This window comes from Capra hircus, chromosome 5 (assembly GCF_001704415.2).
Source record: "Capra hircus breed San Clemente chromosome 5, ASM170441v1, whole genome shotgun sequence".
NCBI classification, from domain to species: Eukaryota; Metazoa; Chordata; class Mammalia; order Artiodactyla; family Bovidae; genus Capra; species Capra hircus.
In genome coordinates, this window is record NC_030812.1 from 109,035,172 (window position 1) to 109,061,568 (window position 26,397).

Sequence of the window (26,397 nt, forward strand, 5' to 3'; positions counted from 1 at the left end):
TTGCCAATTTTCCCTGAGTTACAAAGGGCTGGCTGACATCCACACAGGATGTCCCTCGTCCCTTGAAAGGAAGTATGGTTCATTCCATTCTGCGGAGAGTGAAACTGAGGCCAGGAGTTGCTGGGCAACTTGCTGACAGCCACACAGCTTGTTAATAGCAAAGGTCCGACTCAAACCCACTCAGACCTTCTATGCCCATTTAGGATCCTTTCCACTGGCTCCCAGAAAGGAGACCAGCAGGTGATAAAGTTCTCTCCAAGGGTCAGTCTCTCAGAAAAGGGCACACACATATACAACCATACAATACACACATACATACCCCACACACATACATACACACCACACACACACACACACACACACGGATACAACACACACATACATACACACCATACACACATATAATACACAGATACATACATACCATACACAAATACATCTCACACATACGCAACACACACACATACACAACACACACACATGCCACACACATACAATACACAGATACATACACACCATACACAAATACATATCACACATACACAATACACACATACATACAACACACACATACACACCACACACATACATACCACACATATACAGCATACACATACACACCACACACACATACACACACATCATACATACCACAAATATACACGCACCATGCACACATACATACACGCACACATAACACATACAGCACACACTTACATGCACTTCACACACAAAGACACATGACACACACATGCAAGCACCCCATACGCACAGACATACCACACAGACACACATCATGCTGGTCTCTCTCTGTCCCTCTTTCTCTCTGGCTCTTCTTCCCAACCCTCCATCTTCAACCAGCCCACCCCTAGTGGACCATATACTTTATTAAAAATATATAGATACAAACTCCATTGTCAATCTGGGCTGGGCCTATGGGCCCAGAGGGACCACAGGGAGGGACGGCCCTTATCCTGCTCCTTGGGGTCCCACTTCTGCACCCAAACCCAACACTATCCAGGGGCCAAACAGCTGGCTCTAAGGGCCTCGAGCGACCAGCCAGCTGGGTGGGGAGGGGGCGGGGTGCCCAGAGAGGGCCTGCACCGCCTGGTCCTGCGGGCACACATGGCAGAAGGTGGATTCGGTGCCTCCATCTTTCCATTTATAGATATTTACAAAAGAAAGTCATGAGCAACAGACCACAGTCATGCAGAAGAAACGCACCCCCCTCCCACCCTCCCAAACTAGCCAGTGGCCCACCCCAGAACCCCAAGATGCCCACCCCCCAACAGTCCAGGCACCTTCCCCAAGGTTCTGAGAGCAAAGGGGGAATGTCCTTGAAGGGTCGGTGGGGAAAGGGTGAGGGGTCTGGGGTTCCTGAGCTCGCCAGTGGGTAGGTGCTGGGGAGTCGGGTGTCCTGGCCCTTTCCCAGGCCTGGGTTCTGGAGTCAGTCGGAAGGGCTCTCCCAGTCTCTGAAGCCCTCACGTCCCTCCAGAAGGTCCGGAGCCAGGGTGAGTTCTGTCCTGAGTGTGGAGGGGGTGTCCTGGCAGCACACCCCCCAGCGAGGCTCCTGTGGGAAGCAAGAGGGCGGGCTCAGAGGTCAGATGGCAGACTCCCTGCGGTAGGAGATGTTGTCCAGCGGGAGGGTGGCTTGCATGCGCTCCAGATCCAGGTGGCTGCCAAACTCCAGCATCCGGATGATGCCCGCCTCCTCCTTGGAGCCCGCCTCCAGGCCCAGGCCCGCAGCCACGGCGGCAGCGGCCGCAGCCTCCTCCTCCATCTCCTCTTCCTCCTGGCTCATGAGGGCCAGCTCGTTCTCGTAGCAGAAGGCACTGGGCGGGGGCGGCGGGGCGGGCAGCACGGTGATCTTGCTCTCCTGCAGCTCCCGGGCAGAGCAGCAGGGCGTGCCGGCCACCTCGTAGGTCTTGTGGAAGCGCGAGTAGTCCACCTTGTAGTGGCTCTTCTCCTCGAAGACCACAGGCTCGAAGCGGTGGCCCCACAGGATCTCGCTGGCCAGGTAGGAGCTGCGGGCCTGGGTGGTCATGGCCGTGGCCTCCACCATACCCTCCAGGATGACCACGATCTCGAAGTCCTCCGACTCCAGCTCCTCCTTGCCCATGCCATAGAGCGGGCTGTCCTCGTCGATCTCGTGGACAATGATGATGGGCGAGACCAGGAAGATGCGGTCCAGGCCGATGTCGTAGCCCACGTTGAGGTCCCGCTGATCCAGCGGCAGGTACTCGCCCTCCTGGGTCATGTACGGCTTGATGAGCTGGGCCCGCACGTGGGCCTCCACGATGTGGCTCTTGCGTAGGTTGCCCACGCGCCACATGAGGCAGAGCTTGCCGTCGCGCACCGAGATGACGGCGTGGTGGCTGAACAGCAACGTCTGCGCCCGCTTCTTGGGCCGGGCCATCTTGGCCATGATGGTGCCAATCATGAAGGAGTCGATGACACAGCCCACGATAGACTGGACCACCACGGCGATGACCGCCAGCGGGCACTCCTCCGTCACGCACCGGAACCCGTAGCCGATGGTCGTCTGCGTCTCCACCGAGAAGAGGAAGGCGCCCAGGAAGCCATTCACGTGCATAATGCAGGGCTTGGGAGCCACCGGTGCCGCCCCGCCACCTCCCGCCGCGGTCCCCGCCGCGGCCCCCGCCGGGCCGGCCTCCAGGTCACCGTGGAAGAAGGCGATGCACCAGAAGAGGAGGCCGAAAAAGAGCCAGGAGACAAGGAAGGCCGCGGAGAAGATCATGAGCATGTAGCGCCAGCGCGTGTCCACGCAGGTGGTGAAGATGTCCGCCATGTAGCGCTGCGACTTGTTGCTCAGGTTGGCGAAGTAGACGTTGCATTGGCCGTTCTTTTTCACGAAGCGGTTGCGGCGTTTCCGCCGGGGCACGTGGGCCTGCCCGTTGCGGCTGTGCCCGTGCATGTCCTGAAGCCGGCGTGGTCACCTGGGAAGACGCAGGGCCTGCAGGGGAGAAGCCAGACACATGAGGTGCCAGGGAGCGAGTGCGTACTGTGGGGGATGGCTCTCCAAATGCCCCCAGGGACCCAGGTTCTAGGGTGGCAAGGAACCTGCCCAAAGATGCCCAGGAGGGAAAAGCCTGGACTAGGACCCAAGGTTTCCTTCACCCCTCAGGCAGAATGTTAAGATGGTTCTGACAACAGCGAGGAAGTGCCTCTGTGGCCAGCCCAGCTCCAGGGTTGGGGCCTGCTGGACCAGTAGCTGAGGCCACTGGGATTCAGGTCCGAGTCCCAGCCCCTCATGCTGCACCCTCTGCCCATCATCCCCCCCGCCAGAACCTCCTTTGATTGCTCTTCCCTTTCCTTCCGGGAGCTTCCAGAGGCCCATCTCAGCACCGCCCCCCACCGCTCATCCCCCTGGCCCTGAACAGAGGCTGTTGTGAGTGCTCTGGGCCCTGCTCCCCTCCCTGTGTTCAGCCTCTGCCCTCTGGGTCTCTTGAGGGCTGGACATTCCCTTGCGCTGTCCAGCTCAGCACCCACTGGCCACCTGTGCCTCTTACATTCAGTTAAAATTAAACAAAACGTCCGCATCAGTTCCCCAGTTGCACTAGCCACATTTCAAGGGCTCTGTAGCTACGTGTGGCTACTGGCTACCATGCCGGACAGAGCAGGTTCAGGACAGTCCCCTCAGTGCAGAAGGTTCTGCTGGGTAGCACTGGGACCCACAGCCCCACCTCAGTTCCTGTCCTGTCCCCAGACTTGTCAGGAGCTGCGGTGGATGAAGACTCCAAAGTGGCGGTCAAGACGGAAGGAAGGGGAGCTCTGAGTTTTGACCCCTGGGTAGGCATCCCTATTGCATATCACAGGTGAGGGAATGGGGGCTTAGAGAGGAAAAGTGATCTATCTAAGGCCACACAGCAGGTAAGTGGGTCCAGATCCAGGAGTGTCTAACTCTTCAGCCCCCAGGTGCTGTCATTACCACTGAGTTTACTGTGTGGAGACCTGGGGCGGGGTTAGGAGGAGGAGGGAAGCAGACATACTACTACTACCTGGCTATGTATATAACTGCAGACAACTCATTTCTCCTCTCTGAGCCTTAGTTTCCTCATCTGTAAAATGGGGATGAAAACCCCGCCTCACAGGAACCCCAGGAGACTGTAGGTGCTCTGTGAAAGCCAGTGACTCCTGCCTTCCTTCCCGTTTCCCAGGGAGCAGGAGGAAGCTGGTGAGAGGTAGGATTTGCCTGTCAGCGTCCCCAGCTGTTTCAGTGGAGGCGGCCTCTCACCGTGCTGGGTGGCGGGTGTACCAGCTGGGCCTATGGACGGCAGATCCCCCTATCACCCCTGCCTTCCATGGGGCCCCAAGAGAGAGAGATGGTGCTGTCCAGGGCCCCAGCTGGCTGGCAGGGCTGGGGCTGGGCCCAGGCCCGGGTTCCTAGTAACGTTTTGGCCCAGAATTATATAAGGCTGGAAGTTTCTATTTTCTGTTCTATTCTTCTTCCTGATCTAATTGTGCATCTGTGGCAATGTTTATACACTTCCCCGGTTCAGGACAACTCGGTTGCCGCAGCAACCGGTGCGCGCCAACGCTGTAATTTAGAGATCAACGGCTTCAGCGCCTGCCTCTTCCCAGGAGAAACTCCCTCTCTCAGCCCAGGGAGTGCGAGCCCTGCCCCTCCTCCTCCCCCACGGTTACCCCACCCTGACTCTGGGTTCATCTCCCTTCCCCCCTTAAAATGAGCCCCCTGGATCCCCCAAGTCCTGGAAGTCCTAGATCCACCATGTAACTTGGGCAAGTTACTTGACGGCTCTGAACCTCAGTTTCTTCATCTGGAAAATGGGACCAGTGAGACCCATGGGTCTAAAGATCTAACAGGTAATGAATGGGGGTGGGCAATGCTGGTCCTTAAGAGGTCCTGGTTTTAGTGGGAGTCAGGCCGTCTCTGCTACCTCCCCTAGCATCCCGATGGCCAGGGCTCCAGGTGGTAGTTCCAAAGGGACTGGGGGCCAGAGGTACCTTCTAGGCTATAAATGGCTTTCAGGGAAGTCTTCCTTCACTAAATATGTCCCTTTTCACTTTGTCTCATCATCACCAATGCCTCCATGAGCACCACAGAAAGAACCAGAGCCCAAAGGAAGGGTTTCAAGATGAGTGATTTCAAGACCCTAATTTTGGGGTTTCCCTGGTGGCTCAGTGGTAAAGAATCCACCTGCCAGTGTAGGAAACTGTTTCGGTCCTTGGTCCAGGAAGTTCCCACACACCTCGGAGCAACTAAGCCCGTGCACCACAACTACTGAGCTGGGCTCTAGAGCCCAGAAACCGCAACTACTGAGCCCTCGCGCCACAACTACCTACCAAAGCCCATGCACCCTGGAGCCCACGCTCTGCAACAAGGGAAGCCGCTGCAACGAGAAGCTGAGCCCTGCAACTAGAAGTAGCCCCTGCTTATCACAACTAGAGAAGAGCTGGCGGCGGGCGGCAGTGTAGACTCAGCACAGCAACTCCCCCCAAAAAGAACAACCAAGACCCTCATTTTACACCTGAGGCCAAGGAAGCTCAGAGCTGGGATGAACTTGCCAAGGGTCCCAGAGCAGCTGGGCCAGCCCCGGGCGATCACCTCAATCCCACTCCTGGAAGCTCAAGGTGCTCTCCTGGAGGGGGTTGGGGTAGGGTGTGGGGTGTGGGAAGAGAGGGCCCCAGTCCAGCCAGGCAGGCTCTAGACCCAGTGGCCGCAGCTTTGCAGGATAGAAATAGAGGGGACAGAGAGCAGTGACCTGGGCTTTGGTGGCTGAAGATGGTGGGGCCCAGAGAGAGTGAGAGCCCTGCCCAAGGCCACAGAGGGGCCCGCGGAGCTGCGGGCCTTGTCTGCTGCCCAAAGGGACTGGCCCTGACCTTGGGGATTCCTCTGGTGCTGCAGGAGAGGGTTCTCCACGGCGCTCCCCGCACCAGCGATGCCCACTGTTTCCCATTCCTGCGTGGAAGTGACAGGAGTCTCAGCCAAGCCCCAGGAAGAGGCTCCGCATGTCCCCGACCCCATGCTCCCCACCCTCTACACTCACACCCTCCACTTCAACGCAGCCCCAGCCAGGCCCTCTAATCAGCCCCGCCCCATCGGCCACGCCCTGTCATCAGCCCCACCCTCTCATCGGCCCCGCCCTCCCATCAGCTCCGCTCTCCGTCAGCCTGGTCCTCCAGCCTCAGCCCCACACGGTAGCCCGGTGGAGACTCTCATCTCCAGGCCCCGCGCCCCCTCTCTCGGTCACAGGACCCCATTTCCCGAGCCCCTGCCCTAGGCCAGGCCCTGGGCCACCCTCGCCGGGTGCATCAGCTCGGGATCAGAAACGTCCACTCCTGGGCGGCTGGGAAAGCAGACACCGAGAGCAGGTGCTGCCCCTAGGCCAGTCACCCTCCACCTCGGGGATCCGGCGTGTGGCGCGTGCCCCTGAAGAACCTGGGCTGGTGAGAGGCCCAGCCCCTCGTCTGCAGTGACCCGTCCAGATACACCGCTGCCCCGTCACCGCAAGCCCCTGCAGGAGCGCGGGTCGGGGTTGGGGGCGGGGCTGCGCTGTGCTGCAGGCACCAGGATCACCGCAAAGCGAGGAGTCCGACGCTCGGCGAGGGCCCGCGGATCACTGCGGCCAGAAGATGGCCAGCTTTTCTGTCCCTCTCTTGTCACACGGATCTTCCTGGCGAAGGCACAAGGGCCCGAGGGAAAAAGTATGAAAGAGAAAGGGCCACAGATGACGGGAGAGAGGCGACGGGCATTGACAACTGGGTACCACCCCCCTCCGACGGTAGATGCTTTATTAAAAGAGACAGCAAGAGGGCCCTGGCTGTTCAGGCGCCTGCACCATGGCTACAGTTAAGTACTTTTCTGGAAGGCAGGGAGCTGGTCTTACCCGCTCGCACCGAATGTGCCTCATGAGCAAGCACTGCAGAACAGGGTCTCCAGGATGGGGACCCTAAGGGCTGGCCCCCTGGCTGCCTCCCTGGGTGACCCGGGACAAGCCCATCGCCTCCCCGCTGGGTGCTTCCTGCTGTGCCTGTCCTTCATTCTAAGAGTGCAGCCTGCAACATCTTTCGTGGTGAATGTTCTTGCTTTTGGGGAAATGATGGGGATGGGAGATGCTGGTTGCTTTTTTTTTTTAATGTAATGTCCTTTCTTGGCAAAGTGGAGCATTGACAATGCTGTACAAGTTACTTTATTTGGGGGGGGGATGGTTAATTTCGCTATGCTGTGAACATCTGGATCCTAGACAACTAGGGATACTGAGGCTGAGAGCAGGGCTGCAGCACGCGAGTTGGCAGCTGGCAGACACTTGAGCCTCTGGGAGGGAGTGAAGGTGACCAGCTGGGTTGTCAGCTTGCTGTCCTGCCCCTTCCTAGGGAGTTAATGAGGGCTGGACCCTGCCTGCCAGGGGGTCCGGAGAGGCAGGAGGACCAGCCCGCCCCTGTGTCCTCTTAGGCTTTACTTATGATTTTATGACACTGAATGCACCCTCCTTGCCCACAACTCCTTTTGAAAAAAAAAAAAAGAGAGAGAAAATACTAAAGTGGCAGCAGCTCCTGCAGGCTCCAGCAGCCCAGGCAGGCCGTGGGGTGAGTCTCCCCACGAGTACCCTGCCCCTCGTGGGAGTCACAGTGGTTTCTGCACATCATGTAGGCCCTCTGGCCCCAGACAGCAGCAGCAGTGGGTCCTGAGACCCAGGGCAGGCAGGTGCACTCAGCCCCGAGACGCGGGAGGGAGGTGGGGGGCAGAAGCCTGGATATAGGGAGCCCTTAGCCCACCGGCCCTGGAGAAGAAAATGGCAACCTACTCCAGTATTCTTGCTTGGAGAATTTGATGGACAGAGGAGACTGGAGGACTACAGTCCATGGGGTCGCAAAGAGTCAGACATGACTGAGTGACTCACACTAGCCCAACGGCAGGACTTTGGCCATCCCTTTGATGTCAGTGGGACAACAGAGAGGTGAAGGTACCAGCCCGTGGTCACACAGCTCAGTGTGGGCCCTGCTGAACCTGCCATCCCTCTCGGTGGCCGCCCTCAGAGAAGGAACACTCTGGAAGTGCCAGCTCTATGCCAGGCGCTGCCTGGTCTCTCTCATTGACGCATCACAGCAACTCTTTGTTAATTTAACAAGTATTTATTAAGCACCTACCACAGCAACAAGCAGGGTTATTATTTCTCTTCCCAGCTGAAGAATCACAGGCTGGGGGTGGGGTGGGGATGGGGGAGTAGAGATGGGGTCACACAGCAGATGAGGCAAACCAGGATTCTGACTCAGGCCCGCTGGCTCCAGGCCCTGGCTCACCCTGATTCCCAGCCTCTGGCCTTCCCTTCACCTCTCACGATGCCCTATGCAACCCAGACCCCCTCGTGCCTCTCCCCGGCCCTCCAGGCTCAGCCCGAGCCCCCTGTTCTCTGAAGTCTTCCGAGGCTGCACTGCCAGCTGCCAGCCCTGCTTTCTTGCAGCCCCTTGGCCATCACTCAACTGCTCTTCAACTGTATGGAGACATGGGCTGGTTAAAGCCTCACATTTGGGGCTTTAACCAGCATGTTAGGCTCTTGGGCTCAGTTCTCCTTCTAGCATGTCCTCTGTGAACCTCAGTTTGCTCATCTGCAAGATGAACATGGTGCTAACAATGCCTGCCGCTGCTGCTGCTGCTAAATCGCTTCAGTTGTGTCCGACTCTGTGTGACCGCAAAGACAAGAGCCCACCAGGCTCCCCTGTCCCTGGGATTCTCCAGGCAAGAACACTGGAGTGGGTTGCCATTGCCTTCCCCAATGCATGAAAGTGAAAAGTGAAAGTGAAGTTGCTCAGTTGTGTCTGACTTTTAGTGACCCCATGGACTGCAGCCTACCAGGGTCCTCCATTCATGGGATTTTCCAGGCAAGAGTACTGGAGTGGGGTGCCATCGCCTTCTCCAAACAATGCCTACCTCACCTATATAATAGAAACATGGCTGAGGGGTCAACAGGGCATTGCAGGTAAAACGCAAAGAATGAGATGAGATGAAAATGATGATGACGAGGATGAGGTAAGAACTCTGGCCTGGAAGACCAGAAATCCAGCTTCAAGACCCAGCTCCACCACTAACTGTTCCAGCCAGGGGCTCCTTCTCTCCATCTATAAGATGGGGGACCTTACTAGCTCTCCAGCAGGGGAGTGGAGAAGAAGGAAGTGGAATGAAAGAAGGGCCCAGCACAGTGTCTGTAATTAGGCAGGCGATGGGGTGGGTGCTTCTGAGTCTAAGCAGCTTCCCCCTGCCATGAGCCCTTCGTGGGCCTGAACGGGAGACTGACTCTTCTCCAGAGGGCAAACCCACAGGGCAATGCGGGCAGTGCAGGGCCGGGATGGGAGGTATAATTTCCCTGGGGGAGGTGGGAGGAATTAACTCCACTGTCCCATTTCCCAGCCCTTTGAGGAGCACAGGGCCTCCCTCTACCCAAGCTCTTGACTGAGGCCTCTCAGGCCTGGACTATCTGGTTGAGGGAAGGGGGGATCGTCCTTTAATCATATACACCCAGGGATTTGGAGGAGGAAAAAGACTTAATGCAGGCAGCTGAGCTCAGTGCCTCCAAGAGTAAGAGGCAGCTGGGGATGGCAGCCACAAGGGTGTCCCGTCCTGCCCGCGGCCCTCTGTGGGCCTCTGCCCACTCTGCAGGCCCCCTAAGAGGTTGAACTACTTTCTCTTGACGATTCTCGAGATCCCACATCTTCCCCCTCCCAGGGCAGTGACTCTGACTCTGGAGTCTCTGTGCCATTGTCTGACTGTGTGACCTTGGGCAAGTTACTTAGCCTCTTTGGTCCCTGAAAGCCACATCCTTAGGTGGGACAAATAGTATGCCTCACTGAGGAGTAAATGGGATCATGCACAGGTGCCAAGCACAGAGTAAGAGGTTGATAAGTAATACAAACAGTTCTTTCCTGAAACTCCATCCCTGGATTTCAGATGTCCTGCCCTGCAGCCCACCCTGCACCATCACGTGGCCCCATCCAACTTTTCTTCCACCAGCACAAGGGAGCAGGTAAATAAGAGCAGTGGCCTCAGACTCTCACAGAGCTGGGCAGGAGGCAGGCTCAGTCCTGTCTGGCACCAGCGGGATCCTTGACCTCTAAGCTTCAGTGTCTTCATTTGCAAAGGAACATAGTAACGCCTACCTTGCAGGGTGGTGTCCTGAGGGCCAGAAGCAGATTGTCAACTGTCATAAAAGTGCAGGCCACACTGTGGGGACTCAAGAAATGCTCTTCCTCCCCGACACCTTCTTTGGTACCCCGAAATCCCCCTGCACGCACAGTCCCTTCCCCACTGGGCACGGTGTGACGGAGCAAAATCCACACAGAGCAGTTAGTATGCACTTGCTCTGGGCGGGCACTGTTCTGAGTGCTTTAAGCTGATCAATTCCTGCCGTCCTCACTGTGACCTCAGAGGAAGTTTCCATTTTTAGCCCTACTTTATTTATTAAAAAAAAATTTTTTGGGGGGGGCCACACCTCGTGGCTTGCGAGCTTTTAGTTCCCCAACTAGGAATCAAATCTCTGTCCCCTGCAGTGAAAGCGTGAGTCCTAACCACTGGGCCGCCAGGAAACTCCCTATCCCTGCTTTAGAAGTAAGAAAACCAAGGCACAGAAAGGTTCCTCAAGTTGCTGAAGGTCACACAGCTCACAAGTGGTAGAGCCAGGATTTGGGCCCAAGCAGCTGACGCCAGTGCACATTCGTTAGACGGTCTGCTCTCCTGGCCTTGGAGTAATGCTGTCACATCAAAAGCCTCTTCCACTTAGTAAGCATTTATCACGCCTGCCCTTCTACGTGCCGAGTTCTGTCCAGTTCAGTCTTGTCAGGAAAGGAGAAACTGGGTCAGAGGGCAAGTTGGAGCCAAGCTCTGGGTCCCTGACTTCAGGCCTGGCCAGGTCTGAGCAGTGTAGGGCCAACTGGCTCATTCCTCCAGCTCTGCACCTCCCCTCTCCCTCCAACCATTCGGCCATCCGGTGAGCAGGTTTGGAAAGCGAATTCCCCAGAATGTCCAGCTGGGCCTTCCGGTCATGGCCAAGTGGCAGGAGCATCCAACTGCCCGGCTCTAACCTGCAGGGATGCCCTTTGCTGAACTGCCGAGGCCTGGCCCCTTCCATGACTGACAGCGGCTCCCTACCCACAAAGGAACCCCTTCTGTTGGCCAGACAGTCCCACCAAAGAGGCCCCTCCAACACTTTTGTCCTCTTCCTTACAGGAATTTGAAGGCAGATCCCCAAAGGCTTCTCTTTCCCAGAACAACCTCAGCTGCCTCACTACTGGGGGAGCCAAGGCCTTGCTGGGGCTTCTAGGGACCCTCTCTGCTGCGTGCTCATCCCTCAAGGGCACTCACTCCTGCTGCACACTTGCCTCGGGTCAGGCACTGGCGTGGACTCACCCAGCTCCTAAGTAACACATAACAAGCATTTGCCTGGGCGGCAGCCATGGATTGTAGCGAGCTGCTTGAAGGAAAAGTATGGGGCAATGTGAGAAAGAAGACAACGGGCCCTGCTTTGATGCGGGTCCCTGAAGGCCTCGTTGAGAAAATGACGTTTAAAACTGAGACCTGAGGAGTAGGTAGGCGCCAAGACAATCCGAAGAGTTGTGTATCTGTGTGAAGGATGGGTGTAGAACATTCCAGAAAGAGGATCTGCAGCAGGACCAGAGAGCAGGAGTGACGTGAGCCAGAGCGAGGAGAGCTGCCCCAGAGGAGGCCCCGGAGAGTGGGGAGCAGGGTTGTGGAATTCACCCTCGCGGTTACGGGAAACGGCAGGCGGTCAGGTTCTGCCTGGTTTGATCCTTTAAACTTTCACATGACATCTTTAAGACAACTAGGGATAAGCAGTCATTATAATAGACCCTTGTGTATCCACCACTGGGCTTCAGAAAAAAACCATCCTCAATATGGCCCCAGTGGCACCCGTGCCCTTGTCTGGCCTCAGAGGCCACCGCTGCCCGAGCGTGCCCGCTTACTGGGGGATGAGATGTGCCAGGATGCTGCGTGGGGCACAGTGGAAGCTGGAGGTCGGCAAGAGGGCTACTGCTGCTGCCCAGGCGGGTGATGATGGGCGGCTTGGAGCTGCCAGGGTGGTGGCAGTGTTGCTCGAGAGAAGTAAACAGATTGGGGACACGTTCTGGACAAAGAGCCCCCAGGCTGTGGGGGTGGGCTACGTGGAGGGCAGGGAAGAGGGGTGTCAGAAACAGGTGTTGGTGAGATGCTGAAAGAGGACCAGGTCTAAGGAGCAACAGTTCCCAGTGTGCAGTGGCCTTGGAATGGCCGCATGGGGAAGTCCAGGAGACTCATCTGACGGGCACACCTCGGGGAGGTTGTAAGGTGTGAGAGTGGATGAGATCTCCTGGGCAGGAATGCTGGATGAGAAGAGGGGGGGCTTGAGACCCAGCCCCGAGCATCTCCTGCACGTCAATGAGAACCTGGCTCAGCAGATGGAGGCCAAGAGGCAGATGGAGGGGAATGTGAGGACAGTGGGGCCCCTGAAGCCGGGAGAAGGGGGGAGATGAACAGAGTTGACCAGTTGACCAGCCCAGCCCAGCCCACCAAAGCCAGTGACTCCACCTGCCTCCCCACTGGGACACATTCTCTCTCCCCAGCCAAAAACAGGTGAAGGCTCCTCACGGGCAGAGGAGAGGGCAAGGTGCTGGGCAAGCTGGGGGAGGAGGGGAAGGCAGGGGGCAGGAGCGGAGGTGACTTTAGGACAGCCCACAACTGCCCTCCCCACCCCAGCTCCCCAGCTGGGATGGGGATGGAGATCCTGGCCAGCCCCTCCCCCATTGTCCCCAGGACCAGCCCCTTCCCCATTGTCCCATTCTTGGCTGCTCAGCAAACACATCTCCAGGAGCTGGGGCTGGGCAGGTAGGTCTCTCAGACTTGGGGGAGTCAGGGTTGATGCCCCTGGCTCACACATGATTCCCCAGATTCTCCACGAGGTTCACAGGCCAAACCTGAGAAGAGGTGTATGTAGCGGGGTGGGTAAGGGGATCAGAGTTGCGTGCCAGGGGTAATTCAGCAGAGCCCACCCCGGGTGGCTTCAGAGAGCCACAGGACTGCCTGTGACAGTTGGATGGGCTCCTGGGACCAGGGCCTGCAGACAGTTCTGCACTCGAGGAGCCGGGTGCCGGGTGTGCCCAGCCCAGACTGGAAGCAGCCCAAACAGGATGGCGCGCCACGTAGCCAGGAAAAAAGGAGGGGGAGGCCGGTCAGGAGCCGTGTGGGTCTCTAAGATGTGTTTTTAAGTGAAAAAAAAAAAAAAAAAAAGGCAACCCTGGGGAACACTGAGTATAGTATCTACCATTTGTACAAAAAAAGAGAGGGAGGAAATTTACAGATACACATATTTGCTCGTCTGGGCTTGTCTGTGGATGGAGACCCAGGAAACTGGTGACATGGGCTGCCTCCAGGGAGGGGAAGCAGGTGGCTGGGGAAGGGGTGGGAGGAGGAACTCTCACTGTATTCCTGTTTGTATCTTTTTAATTTTAGAACCATTTGAATGTATCACCTACAACAACAAAAAAAAGACACATAGAAAACTATCAACTATCACATATCAACTATATATCAAACTATATGTGTACATATGTGTAGAAGGGTCATAGCACTCATAAGGTCCTCAAAAGGGACTGTGATCCTGGAAGGGGAGAGAACAAACACTTCACTTAGGTGCTGACTGGCCGTGGAAAAATGTCTTAACCTCTCTGAATTGCTTCCATAAAAAGGGGAGGGATTACACCCACTTCACGGGCATGTTGCAAAGATGATAAGTGACCTTGGAGGGTAAAGCATTATCAGCTGTGCATAGACGCTTCTTGAAGGGGATGACTTGTCATCCAGCTCTCTCCACAGCCCCTCCAAGACTCCTATGAGCCCACGGTCCTCCCAGCGGTTCTCACGGAGGCCGCTGGCTCGCCCCTGCTCGCCTCCTTGAGTCTTTCAGGTCTGAAGGCCTCTCTCCGGGTCACCCCTTTCCCAGCCTCTCTATTCAGAACCCACTCAGTGTCCAGGCTCAGCCTCCACTTAAGATACCATCTGGCCCGGATCGCCCTCCCAAGACAAGCAGATTCAGCTCCTGCTCTGGGGTCAGGAGGCATCTAAGAGGCATCATGAACCCAGCACGGCCAAGATGGGAGGATCGCCCCTCCCCTGACTTCCCCATCTCAGTCTATGACCTCCTGGGGGCCGCTCAGGCATCACACCTTCAACCCTCCCCAAACCCAAGCATCAGGATAACATCACAATAACCAACATTAGTGTTTACTCTCCCTGGAGAAGGAAACCACGGACAGGGGAGCCTGGTGGACTGCAGTCCCTGGGGTCGCAAAGAGTTGGACACGACTGAGCGATTAATACGAGTGTTTACTCTGGGCCAAGCCCTGGAGGCTCCTTTGACCCTCGTGACATCCCAGAGTTGGGTGCTGTTATTTTTATTCCCCACCGTCCCTCCGGGAGTTCAGGAGCTGCCCCCGACAGGTGAACGGAGGGACTGAGACCTGGACTCGGGCCCCACGCTGAGTCCATCCAGCCTGCAGCACCCTCCCTGCAGCCAGCCACACCCCCGCCGGCAACTCCGTGGGGTCCTCTCTGAGCCTCCTGCCTCCACTCCCCACGCAATCCTGTCTCTGCACGGGCTGAGGACCCACGTCACTCCTTAGTGCGGAGCTCTGCTTCTCACTGAGTCCTCCTGCCCTCTGACCTCCCCTCTCCTCTCCCACCCTGACCCCCCGGCCATGTGGGTCCTCCTTCTTGTCCCTCTGGGTCTGTACATTGGCCCCCTTCTGGATGAGATCCTCTGAGACTCCCCGGTTCGTACCTTCCTACCATTCCAATCTTGACTCAAAGGCTGCCTCCTCCGAGAGGTCCCGCAGGTGCTCTCCGTCTGCGTCCTGATCTTCCACACAGCGTTTGTCTGATCCAAACCTATTTCACCCGCAATCTCTGCAAGTGCTGAGGGACCTCCACCCTCGGCTTCACCCCGAACCCCAGTGCCTGGCACACGGGGACACTTTATAAACATCCGGTGACTGCCAAAACCAAGATACTTTCAGCTCGTCATAATTCCCGTCAGGGACCTACGGAGGGCGATGTGGCAGAACGTGACCAGGAGGAGCTATTTTTGTCACCAGAGTCAGGGGAGCCTCTCAGTGGAGGTGGCCTCTGGAGCAGGGACCAGAAGGAGACCTTCTGTGGTTCTGGAGCGGGGCAGGATGTCTGGGGCCTTGGGCCCACGCCTCTCGCTCTCATGGAGCACTGGCTTCTTTGTAGGTGTCCCCAGGTGTCCTCCCAGTGGGGTGCCCAAGGTCCTAGGCCCAGAAGACAAGCTCTAAGAACAGGAGGGGGCAGTGGTGGTGTGGGCCACAGGCAGGGCCAGCAGGAGAAAGCGGCAGACAGGCTTCGGAAGGGCCAGAGACAGCGGTAGAATAGTCCTGCTCATCCACGGCCATGAGGGACTGTCGCTATCAGAATGCCTACTATGTGCAGGCAAAGAGCTACAAGCTCACCCGTCATCTTTGACCATCTGAGCAGGCTCCTGATGCCAGACTCTCAGACTCCATTTATTCATTCCTTCATCACCCTAAAAACATGCTGAGCTGGAATGGCAACTGCCCTCATGCCTGATGCTAAAGCTGAAGCTCCAATACTTTGGCCACCAGATATAAGAGCCAGCTCATTGGAAAAGACCTTGATGCTGGGAAAGATTTAAGGTAGGAGAAGGGGACAACAGAGGATGAGATGGTTGGATGGCATCACCGACTCAATGGACCCGAGTTTGAGCAAATTCTGGGAGATGGTGAAGGATGGGGAAGCCTGGTGTGCTGCAGTCCATGGGGTCACAAAGAGTCGGACATGACTTAGTGACTCAACAACAACTGCCTGGTGTGTGTCCAACACTGTCCGGTGCTTTCCCTCAGAGGGCACTCTGTAAATTATTGTGGAATGAATAAACATTTATTGAGCACCTACTGTATGCGGAGAGAAAAAATTGAATACGACAGCACTCTGCTTTGCTGAGTTCTGTGTACAAGTATCTGCAGACAGGAGGAAAGGGTCCTCACGACCAGAGGGCTTAGAGAGAAGGTCCCCAGAAAGACATGGAGCAAAAGACATTCCCCAAAGGGGAATCAGGGCTGGGAGGGGCAGCAAGTGGGACCTAGGCCTCAGGGTGGGATGATTAACCAGGAGGCTCAGGGGCCTGGAGCTAAGTGGGCTACTGGGCAAAGACAGAGGGGTCTGAGAAGAGAAAAGCAGCAATTCTTGGCACTTACATTCTCAGAAACCAAATATCCCAGAAAAAAAGAATCCGGACACTCAAGCCTCTCTCAGTGGCGCCTCCAAGGTTTCTACACAGAGGAGAAGCTTTCCAACTTTCTGATCAAGACCCAGAGTGAAAGCGAACATACTGTACCTGTTATACAATACGGTCCATACATTTTAAAAGCTGAAATAGGAGCCCTCACCCTATTCACTCAGCCAGTAAAGAGTCTGACTGCAATGCAGGAGACCTAGGTTCGATCCCTTGGTCAGGATGGTCCCCTGGAGAAGGAAATGGCAACCCACTCCGCTGTTCTCGCCTGAAGAATCCCATGGACAGAGGAGCCTGGCGGGCTACAGTCTATGGGGTCGCAAGAGTCTGACAAGACTGAGTGACTTGCACGCACAGGAGCATCACAAATTAATATTTGCCCTCACATATAAGTGTTTCAAATTTTTTTTTTTCATTAAAAAAAACATAAATAGTGGACCCACAAACTCAATTTCACAACCACTAATGGGTCAGGACGTGGACACAGGTTGAAAAGCACACACCTTCGTGGTGCTTAGGAGCTGTGAATAGTTTGAGATGGGATCTAGAGCTTATCTTGAAACTGTGAGTGACTATTCTTGGATTGTGGGCTTTTGGGGGGCACAACTGTGGGGTGAGTTGTTGGAGGCCAAGGGGGAATATTTGGACAAGACTGTCAGATCGTCAGGGTCACAGGACCACCACGCTGTGGCCCAGACAGGAGGGACTTCAGGTTCTGGGTCCAATCCCTTCCCCGGTTCTGGGTTAGAACCCACTGCTGTCCCCTACAACAGATGCCAGAGCAGTTGCTTGCCCACCTCCCATGATAGGGATCTCAGCCGCTTCTCAGCAGCTCCCTCGAGTGTGGGGAGTGAGGCTGTGCCAAGCTATTAAGGCAGCTGATGACTGGAAGTCCTTCCCAGGGCTGACTGTTCTCGCTGTCCCCTGGCCTGTTATCTCAGGGATTCGGGCCAGCTTGAGCACGAGGCTATGGCCTGCTCTCTGCCCCACTCGGGTCCCTCTCCTCCCTGTGGCCCGGCTCCTGCCCTGTGTCTCGGGGGTGGCCCTGGGGCCCAGCCAGAGAGAGGCTCCTTCCAAGGTCAGCTGGCCTCAGGATCTGCAGCTGCACAGCCCGGCGCTGGTGCTCAGCCAGCCCTGCACCCCCACCCAGCAGGTCTGGAGGGCTTAGCAGAGAGGTCAGGTGCCAACACTCAACACGGCCAGAGCAGCAGAGCCTGAAGGTGATGGCTGAGGACCTGGAAGTCTGCCAAGAGTGGCCACTGAGTGGGCGGGACACACAGAAGCCCATGTCCACAACAGGCCAGGTTATACTCCCAGGCTCACGAGATCTCCCTGGCGACCCGTAGATGCAGGGGCACTAGCCCACCCAACGAGTCAGGGGATGGAGGCTTGGAGGTGTGGAAAGGCTGCTGAAGGCCACACAGCCGCTCAGGGGTGCGGTTGGACTTAAACCCAGATTTTCTGTCCCTCACCCACAGGGATCACGGAAGCCAAAGAGGCGCAGCCTCGCGGGGAGCAGGGGAGAGCTGGTCTGCCTCTGGGAGGGGAACAGGCCGGAGTCCTCGGGCCCCAGGGTCAGAGCCAAGGCAGTAGGGCCAGGCAGGTAGCAATTAGCTGAACCTTCCAGACACAAGTGGGCTGTGTCTGGAGGAGGTGGGGAGCTCCCCCTAAAAAGGGTGCGGGGGGCTCTGATGTCCATGGGTGAGTGACTGCAGCCATGTCTGCCCCCTCCATGTTACCCACAGCAGGGCCCCTCTAACTCTGGGTCTCCCACCTCCCTTGGGGGGCCTCATGGAGTTCCCAAATTTCTGACCCCCATCCCATCTGTGACCCAGACTGAGTGGCACCTTAGCTCTTCCAGGCTGGGGATGGAGGGCTAAACTTCTCAGGGCTGCAGTGGGAGAAGGGAGACTCCAACAGGAATGTGGGGTGGGGGTTAAAGAGGAGTTGCTGGGTTGGGTGGGGAAGAGACTTCACTGGGGCATCCCAGAAGCCAGATGGTAAAACTTGGTGCCGATCCTGCCTCCAAGACAAGGTTGGGTGAATGCCCCTCGGGAGGCCTCAATCTCCCCATCAGTAAAATGGGATCAGCCCCTCATGGTGGGCAGAGCCCCTTCTCCTTGGCCTCTCTAAGGTCCTCTCCTATCCTGGTAGCCTGGGTGGGGCTGGGTGGGCACGAGAACAGATGGGGTAGCAAAAGGAAAAAGCCAGGCTCTCCCCACTCAACTCCATCACCATAGGTTGTCCCTTCACACAGAGGAGCAAAGAGAGGTTCCTAGGGGACGTTGACCTGGTGAATGTCACTGCGAACAAGTAAGTGATCCAATCCAGGCCTACCTGACTTGGGCAAACTTCTTTGCTCAGCTGCACCCACTGTGACAAGGGGGGCTACTGCCCCTGCCCTTCTCTCCCACCTAGAGGTTTTCCCAGGAGATCAGCTCATCCCCCACGTAGATACTGGGAGCATCTCACGAGACAGGGGGTGTCAGCAGCCCTAGGAGGTGAGAGGCAAAGGAATCAGAAGGAGTCCTGGGCTCTGGTCCAGCCCCAACTCTGTCACCCTCGCTGTGTGACCCTGGGCAAATCACTGTGGTCTCTGGGCTCCCAGCAGAGTGCTAGAGAAACAACAGACACAGGAGCAGGCCAAGGCTGCAGGGTAAAGGTGAGGAGAGTGGCCTCCATTGTCCAGGGGCTGTTTCTGCCCAGCTCCACCCATACTCCGCCGCATCTTGCCCCTGCCCTTCGGAAGTCCCTCAGACCCCACACCAGGCCCACCCAAGCAGGCCTAGACCCAAGCTGCTGGGTGATGGGTCACCACGGCAACACTGACTCCCCACACAGCTCCAGCTGGGGTCTGGACCACCAGGGCCTACCTTTCTCGGTAGCCCCGCTCCTTGACCTGCCAGTGCCCCTCATGGATGCCTCCCCCTGCTCCTGGCCAGATGTTCCAGCATCTGGAGCAGGGCTGGTCAATGACTGGCCAGGTAGCCACAGGCGCAGGGTGGGGACGGGATGGGCGCAAGGAGAGGAAGGAGAGCCCTGGCTGGATGGGATGCACCGTCCTTCCCTCAGGGAGCCAAATGCAGGGGTGAAGGATGCCTAGAACTGGGGCTGGGTGCATTCCCAGCAGGACAAACAACGCATGGCTCTTTCTACCTGTCGGACCTGGAGCAGACTTCCTTCTCACTGAGCCTCAGTTTTCTCATCTGGGAAGTGGGAGTGATGGCCTTCACAGGGTGCTAAGGAGGATTAAGTGAGATCACAAACATAAAGTCCAGTGTAGAGCCTGGCACATCGGACCATGTCCCACTCCTGCAACTGGACTTCTGGGAAAACCTCTGTCACCCCAGTTGCCATCCATCAGAGCAGTTCACATCTATGAGTGTGTGAGTGAACAGATGTGAGTGTGTGCAAGCATGTGAGAGAAATTGTGTGTGATAGTGGGCCAGAGAGCTCAGGAGTTAGAGAGGGTGTATGTGAGTTGGGATGAGATGGGGGAAACATGGGTGGGGGCCCCGGAGGCCGCACCCCAGCACTCCTCCCACCCGTTTGCCTGGTCTATGAGTCCTGAACAGAAGCAGTGGTCTGGGAGCCTGGCAAACCCCTTCGGTTTCAAACCGGTGTCTGGTCGCTTTCCATTTGTGTCCAGTCGGCCCCTCCCCCTCGCAGAACCTTAGTTTCCCGGTCTGTGAACAGACAGAATCATCAACGCTCAAGTCAGGTTCAACACGGGGACCAGACGGCGGGCTGGGCTGCGGGGGCAGAACTGGCCCAGGCTCTTGGGAATGGGGCGGGGCGAGGGGAGAGGAGGGAGACCCAGAGCTAGCTGAAGCGTGAGCTCTCCCACCCCCTGGCTGCACCCCACCCACCACCCCGGCAGTCCCTTGTGCGCGCGCCTGCAGGAGCGCGCGCACACGCGCGCGCGCGCGCGCGCGTGTGACTCAAGGTCTATTCATAGCTGAGCTCCACCAGCTGCAGCGTCACAAGCAGAGGGGCCTCAGCCCATATTATTATTTCAATTACCATCTGAATTAAAAGTTTGAGCAGCGATCAGCCCACGTAGCGAGGAGAAGAGGGAGCAGGAGAAAAATAAAGATGAAAAAGAGAAGAAGGGCTGTGCTCCGAGATTCTCCCCCCCACACACACATACACACTCCAAGGAGGACTGAGTCTCTGAGGAGGCTTAAAGGTTATGCCAAGCCCCAGGATTCCTGCCTGCCCCTCGCCCAGGGGCCCAGGGTCCTCGTGGGAATGGGAGGAGCATTTCTAGAGGACAGCCCAACCACAGCTACTTTGTGGACACAGATCACTCAGCCCAGCTTCTTGACCACACGGATGGGCATGCCAAGCTCAGAGAGGGTGAGGAGCTGATCTAAGGTCACACAGTGAGCCGCACCCATGGCTCCTGGCTCCAAGACCCTCTCTCACCAGACAGGCCCTTCCACGGTTTCTTTAGACCTCGCACGTTGTATGACACTGACAGCTGTGGGCGGCCCTAGGGCAGGACCAGGGAGGACTGAGGTGGACCTGACGTCCCCATTGGCTTCTCTTCCTGCTCCCTTCTCCCTGTTCCCAAGGCTGGCTCCCCTAGCCCAGAACCACGCACGCAGCTCTCTGCCAAACCACCCGCAGTCTGCACCCCTAGCCCCAGACCTCACTCCACCATCAGCCCAAAGACCCCTCCTTGCCACCAGTGCAGGGGACAGAGCCCTGGCCCAAATCTAACGGTCCAGTCACCTTTGGGCAGGCCATTTGCTGTCTCTGAGCCTCTGTCTTCCCCTTTGTAAAATGAGTTTTCCTCCTAGGCGCATGTCTATTTCTATGTCTTCAGAACGGAGCCCTCAGAGGATCTCTGAGGGGGTGTCATATTGTGGGGGCGACACGCCATCTCTTGCCAAGCCCCAGCCCAGGGGAGGGACATTTTCCAATCTTCCTCAAGGAAGTCCCAGGGACAGCCCCAGAGAATTGGACTGGCCCGCACTCAAATCCAGGCTCCTCCACTTCCCTGCTGTGTGACCTTGGACAAATCACAGAGACTCTCTGAGCCGTGGCTCCCCCATCTGTAACACGGGGACCTCAGCTCGACATTGTGGGGTTGCTGGGAGGGTTAAATGAGAAAGCTTTTTACAAAGGCTCCTAGCTTGATGTCTGGTGCGACGCTGTTTCTTTCTGGAAGCCGGTAAGTGACGGGGCTGCCTCCCAGCCCCTCCTAGGGACAGAAGAGACCCTGGAGATCTTGGAGCTGAGGGCGTTATCAACCTCACCCAAAAAGCAGGAGTCACCAGCTCAGGACCCTGGCAGGTACTTATCTGGTTCTGTCTGAATAGCTCCCAGAATGAAGAGCTCACTACTTCACAAAATATCCACAGAAGCACCTCCAGCTCTGGGAATCTTCTAGAAGGGGCCAGAATCTTCCATCTTAACCCTCAATCCAGCCTGTCTCTCATGGGGACTGCCTGAAACTGCCTTGAAAATGAGTCTGAAAGACAGCTCTTCAAATAGACCACGCAAGGGGTGGGATTAACGGTCAGGGAAGGTGGGGGTGGGACAGCCAAGAAGCAAGGAGGGAGGAGGGAGGGACCAAGGTTCTCTTAGAGCTCCTCAGAGCTCCTGGGTTCTGTCTGGGCTGGGCTCAGCCTTCCACAGGAGGCGTGTATGTGCCTGTCTGTCTCTTTGCTTGCAGCTGGGGCTGGGAGCCAGAAGCTCTGGGTTCAGGGCCCAGATCTGCTTCTTCCAACCCCAAACCATTACTGTGACCTGGGGGGTGGTCTACTTCCCTCTCTGGGCTTAAGTTTTCACTTTTGCAAAATAAATAAATAAATAAGACCATCAGATCAGTGATGTAAGTGCCAACCCTTCTGTCTGAATTGAAACCCTGTCTTGTCAGTGGCTGCTCAGCTTGCACCCCACCTCCAGGCTGGCGTGCCAGGAGCCGAGGGGTCTCCGAGTGTCTGGTTTCAAGCCAGAGACCTTGTCTCTTCCCCCATGCTCCTCTTTCGTGTCTAGTAGCTTTTTCACATCTAGTGCTTTTGCGGGCTCTATCAGCCAGCCCTATTTTACAGGTGAGGAGATGGAGGCCTGGGAAAGTGAAGTCACTTGCTCAAGGTCACAGAGAGCCAAAGTTCAGAACTCCCACTCTGTGACCAAGACAGCAGCAGGACTCAAGGGCATCTGTTTTCAGGAGAGTCACCAAGGTCTCGAATAGCCAACTGTTCTCTATCCAGATGTACACTTTGTCCAGGGGGGTTGCGTCAGGGGGCTGCCCAAGGTCACACAAGCCAAGCAATGACAGATTGGGGTCCAGAACCCAGGCTCCCTGCCTCCCAGACCTCACCCTGCCAGGGGGACAGCAACACGGTCTGACCTCCTGCCCTGTCCAGGGATCGCCACGATTAGACCCTCATCCTGCCTCGAGGCCTGACTTGGCGGCTTCCAGAAGCCCTCAACACCTGAGACTGAGGGGGAAGAGTGAGCAGGAAGACAGGAAAGAAAGTTGAGGGTTGGCCGCTTGCCCCCCAGCCCTCTGTCCCTCCCTCTCCTTCTCTCCTCGTGCAGGGGGAGCGGCGCTGATGTAATGCACTCAGCTTTGGTCCCGGTGCCAATCTCAGAAGAGAGACGACAGATTGCGTGAGCCAAATTTGGCATCCTAGGGGGAGAGGCATGAAAAGTGGAGATGTGGAGGAGAGGAGCGAGGAGCCTGGGAGGTGCGGGAGAAGGCCCCCTGCCCAGCAGACCCCTAAATGCCTCCCTCCTTCGACTCCGGCCCCCCTCCTCCCTAGCTCAACCTGGGCTCAGGGCCTCCCCTCCTCACTCTGAGAGGCCAGCCTGGCTGCTCCCTGGACCCTCCAGGCCCGGTGCTGCCGGTCCCACCCGCCCCCCCACCCCCTCACAACACACTGCTCCAGCTCCATTTCCCACCGCCGCTAGTCTCCTGGTTACCATGTTGCTGGTTGTCATGTCGCTTACATGTCCTCGTGACTCAGTGGTCCCCGCAGAGGGGCCCCCTCCTCCTCACACCCCCCACAGCACACGCCCCCGCCTCCCCCAGATCCACATTAAGAACCAGCCCGCCCTGTAAGCCTACACGGTTCCTCCTCCCCTTCCCTCTTAGATCCTAAGCTGAGAAATTTTTTCACAGCATCTCCTGAAGCGACTTCATTCTAGCTCTGCAAATGTCTGTTAAGAACCTACTATGCTCTGGGCTTGTGTCCGCTGCTTCCCGAGACCTGACATAGTCTATAAATCACTCAGCAACCCAGTGAAGGCAGTACCATCAGTACCACTCTCCAGGTGGAGAAACTGAGGCTCAGAGAGGTCAAGCGAGAGGCCCAAGGTCATCCAGTGGAAATTCAAGGCCAGCTCTGTCTGTTCCGAGTCACCCCCAAAACTTTTTATGGGAGGAAAGCTTCTCATTCAAGGGTAACCCAAAGGTTTCTGAGAACTAGCTCCCAAGCCCCAAGTCCCTCCTCTAATTCTGAACACTCCTCTTCTTGGTCAGCCCTTTTTCAGGCCATATTCCCCTCTCCTCATTAGCTCTTCATCTTCCCAAAGGTAAAAGGAATCCTCACTCCCAACTGCTCAGTGCATTCCCCAGCCTGTGAACAGCTCTCAGCTCATGTGAGCCAAGGCCCCCCCACCCCGACTTGGAGGTCAGTGGGACATGCAGTGGTGTCCTCATTCCACAGATACGGAGGCTGAGGGTCAGGGAGAAGAGGGACTTGTCCACCGTGCTGGCTCCTCAGCTAGCTGAGCTGATTTCTAGGAGCCTGAATGGAGGATATACAAGGCCCACTGCCTGGCATGGAAAACCCCAGAGAAAGCCCATCTTCTCAGTGGAGAACAGAGTAGAATGTTCTAGGTTCAGCCTTCCGATTTCGCTATGGGTCAGCTCAACAGCCAATAGCCTTGGCTCCTGCCATGTTGCACCTCAGCCTTTACCCCACCGCTCTCTTCTAAATTTTGTTCCCTTCATCCTTGTCCAAGCTGGGGCCACAGTTTGACTCTCAGGCTCCCAAATACTGCTAAGGGCTCCCCCAAATCCCAAAGCCCTGGAGGTCACAAGACTGGATGTGGGGGAGAAACAGAATAGACATTTTGTGCACACACACACACACACACACACACTCAGCGGCCCAGCTCCTCTCTGAGCCTTGCATGGATGGCCTCCCTCTCTTGGTTCCCCAATACCTCAGCCTGCTTCTTGACACTCTGCTGCTCTTGAGGCCCTCACCTGCCAACTTAGCCAGGCTACCCTCCACCTGTCTCTCCCCCACCCCCAACCCCTCCCCATGGTAGAGCCTGGGCTCTGGGGACAGAAGTGTGATGGAGATGCTGGTGGGGGGAACGCTGGACACTGTCGCAGTTGGAGGGAAGTTTCCCTACTCCAGGGCTCATTCAGACCTCTCTTTCCTGGGGGTTCTCCGTCTGGGCAGGGAAAAGCAGTCTAGCCTCTCTCTCCACAGCCTGCCTCCCACACTGTGAAACATGAACTGCCTTCTTCCCTGGATACTCGTCCACCCACCCTAGGGTCTTGGGGTCCAAAGTAGGTACTCGAAACACAAGTGGGATTTTGTTCAAGCAGGGCCCTTTGCCAACAGGCTGCAGTTGGGGAGATGAAAAGGAGACGGACCCTTCCCCCTCCCCCCTTGCCACAAGTCACCTGCCTCGAAACTCCTCCAACCCAGTGTGACAACTGGAGGTGGGTGGAGGCAGGGAAAGGTCATGGCCGGGACAGGAGGTCAAGGAGCCTTTCCCTCACCTCTACCCCCGTTTTCTGGCAGAAACCCAGACCTCGATGCTTCCGACGACGACGGATAGAGGACAAAACTCACCAGATCCCGGGGAATCGCCTGACCGCGCTGAACGCGCGCCTGGCAGCGGGAACCCGGGTTTTAGAGATCAGGTTCAGAGCGAGCGGGGCCCGAGCCGCCAGGTCCCGGGACACACAGACACGCACGAGACCGGACAAACGGACGGACAGCGCCAGCGGCGAGCGCGGGCCCGGCTTACCGCGGGGCGCAGGGTCCGACGAGTCTCTGGGAGGCGGCGAGCCGGCTTTACATCCCAGGCGCGATCGGGCGGGCGGCGTCCCGGGCGGGGAGAGGGGAGTCCCGGCGCCCCCTCCCCGCGAACTCGGCGGGCCGGCCCCGCCCCCCCTTCCGGCTGTCTGTGGGTCTGTCCGTCGGTCCCCGGGTCTGCTGGTCTCCGGGCCGTCCCGCGCCGCTCTCCGCGGGCCGCCCAACTTTTCAGCGTTGCCCTGTGCCGCGCCCTCGGCGCCGCCTCGGCTTCAGCATCGTCGGGCCCCGGGGCCGGGGCTCAGAGCGCAGGGGTCCGGGGGCCCATGGCGCTGGCGCCCCCCCCCGCCCCCGCCTCGGGCGCCTTCCCTTCGGCGCCCCCACCGTTCTCTCGCCGTCCCCTCCGCGCAGTCGCCCGCCTTGCGCTCCGACCCCTGCCCGCGGCGCTCGCCTCCGGCCCCTAGACCCCCGCGGCCGGCCGACCCGGGCTCTGCCGCCACCTCCCCGCCTCGCGCTGGGCTCTGTCTCTCCCGATCTCTGCCGCCCCCTGGGTCTCTCTCCCCGCGGGTCGCGGTCTCCGTCTCCGTCGCCCTCCCAGTCGGCTCCCTGCCGTCCTCCACCCCTGCCCGGTCTCTCCCTTGCGTGTCTCTGCCTCTCTCGGTCTCGCTCGGGTCTCTGTCTCTCTCTCCCTCCCACTCTCGCTGCGGCCCCCCGCGCCTTCGGACCCAGGCCCCCGTCGCCTGCGCCGCGTCCCCGGCCCGCCCGCCCGGGAGCCCGAGCTCCCGCCGCCCGCGGCGCGCCGAGAACTCCCAACTCGCGGCACCCGCTCCGCTTTGCGAGACTTTCGCCCCTCCTCACACGTGACCCGCGCCCCACTGCGGAGGCCGCGCCCCCCACCCTCCCAGCCCCGGAGCCCCGGGCGGCCCGCGGGGCCCGGCCCTGCCCTTTTCCCCTCCGCCTAACCGGGCATCACACCCCGGCCCCAACCGCCCGCCGGCCGGGGCCGAGCCCGGGCTGGGGGGCCGCGCGGGCCGCTCCTGCCCGAGATCCTGCCCGGGTTTTCCTCCTCGCTCCAGGGGCGCTCCTCC

General features: G+C 57.8%; 1 protein-coding gene across 1 annotated transcript; it reads right to left on the bottom strand.

Annotated features, from left to right (window-relative positions):
• KCNJ4 (potassium voltage-gated channel subfamily J member 4) lies at positions 870-26,007 on the bottom strand. The gene is made up of 2 exons (XM_018048764.1): positions 25,305-26,007; positions 870-2,974 (listed from the first exon to the last, which is right to left on the bottom strand). Exon 2 carries the CDS (start codon positions 2,933-2,935, stop codon positions 1,601-1,603), a length of 1,335 nt encoding a protein of 444 aa, XP_017904253.1. The 5' UTR covers positions 2,936-2,974; positions 25,305-26,007; the 3' UTR covers positions 870-1,600.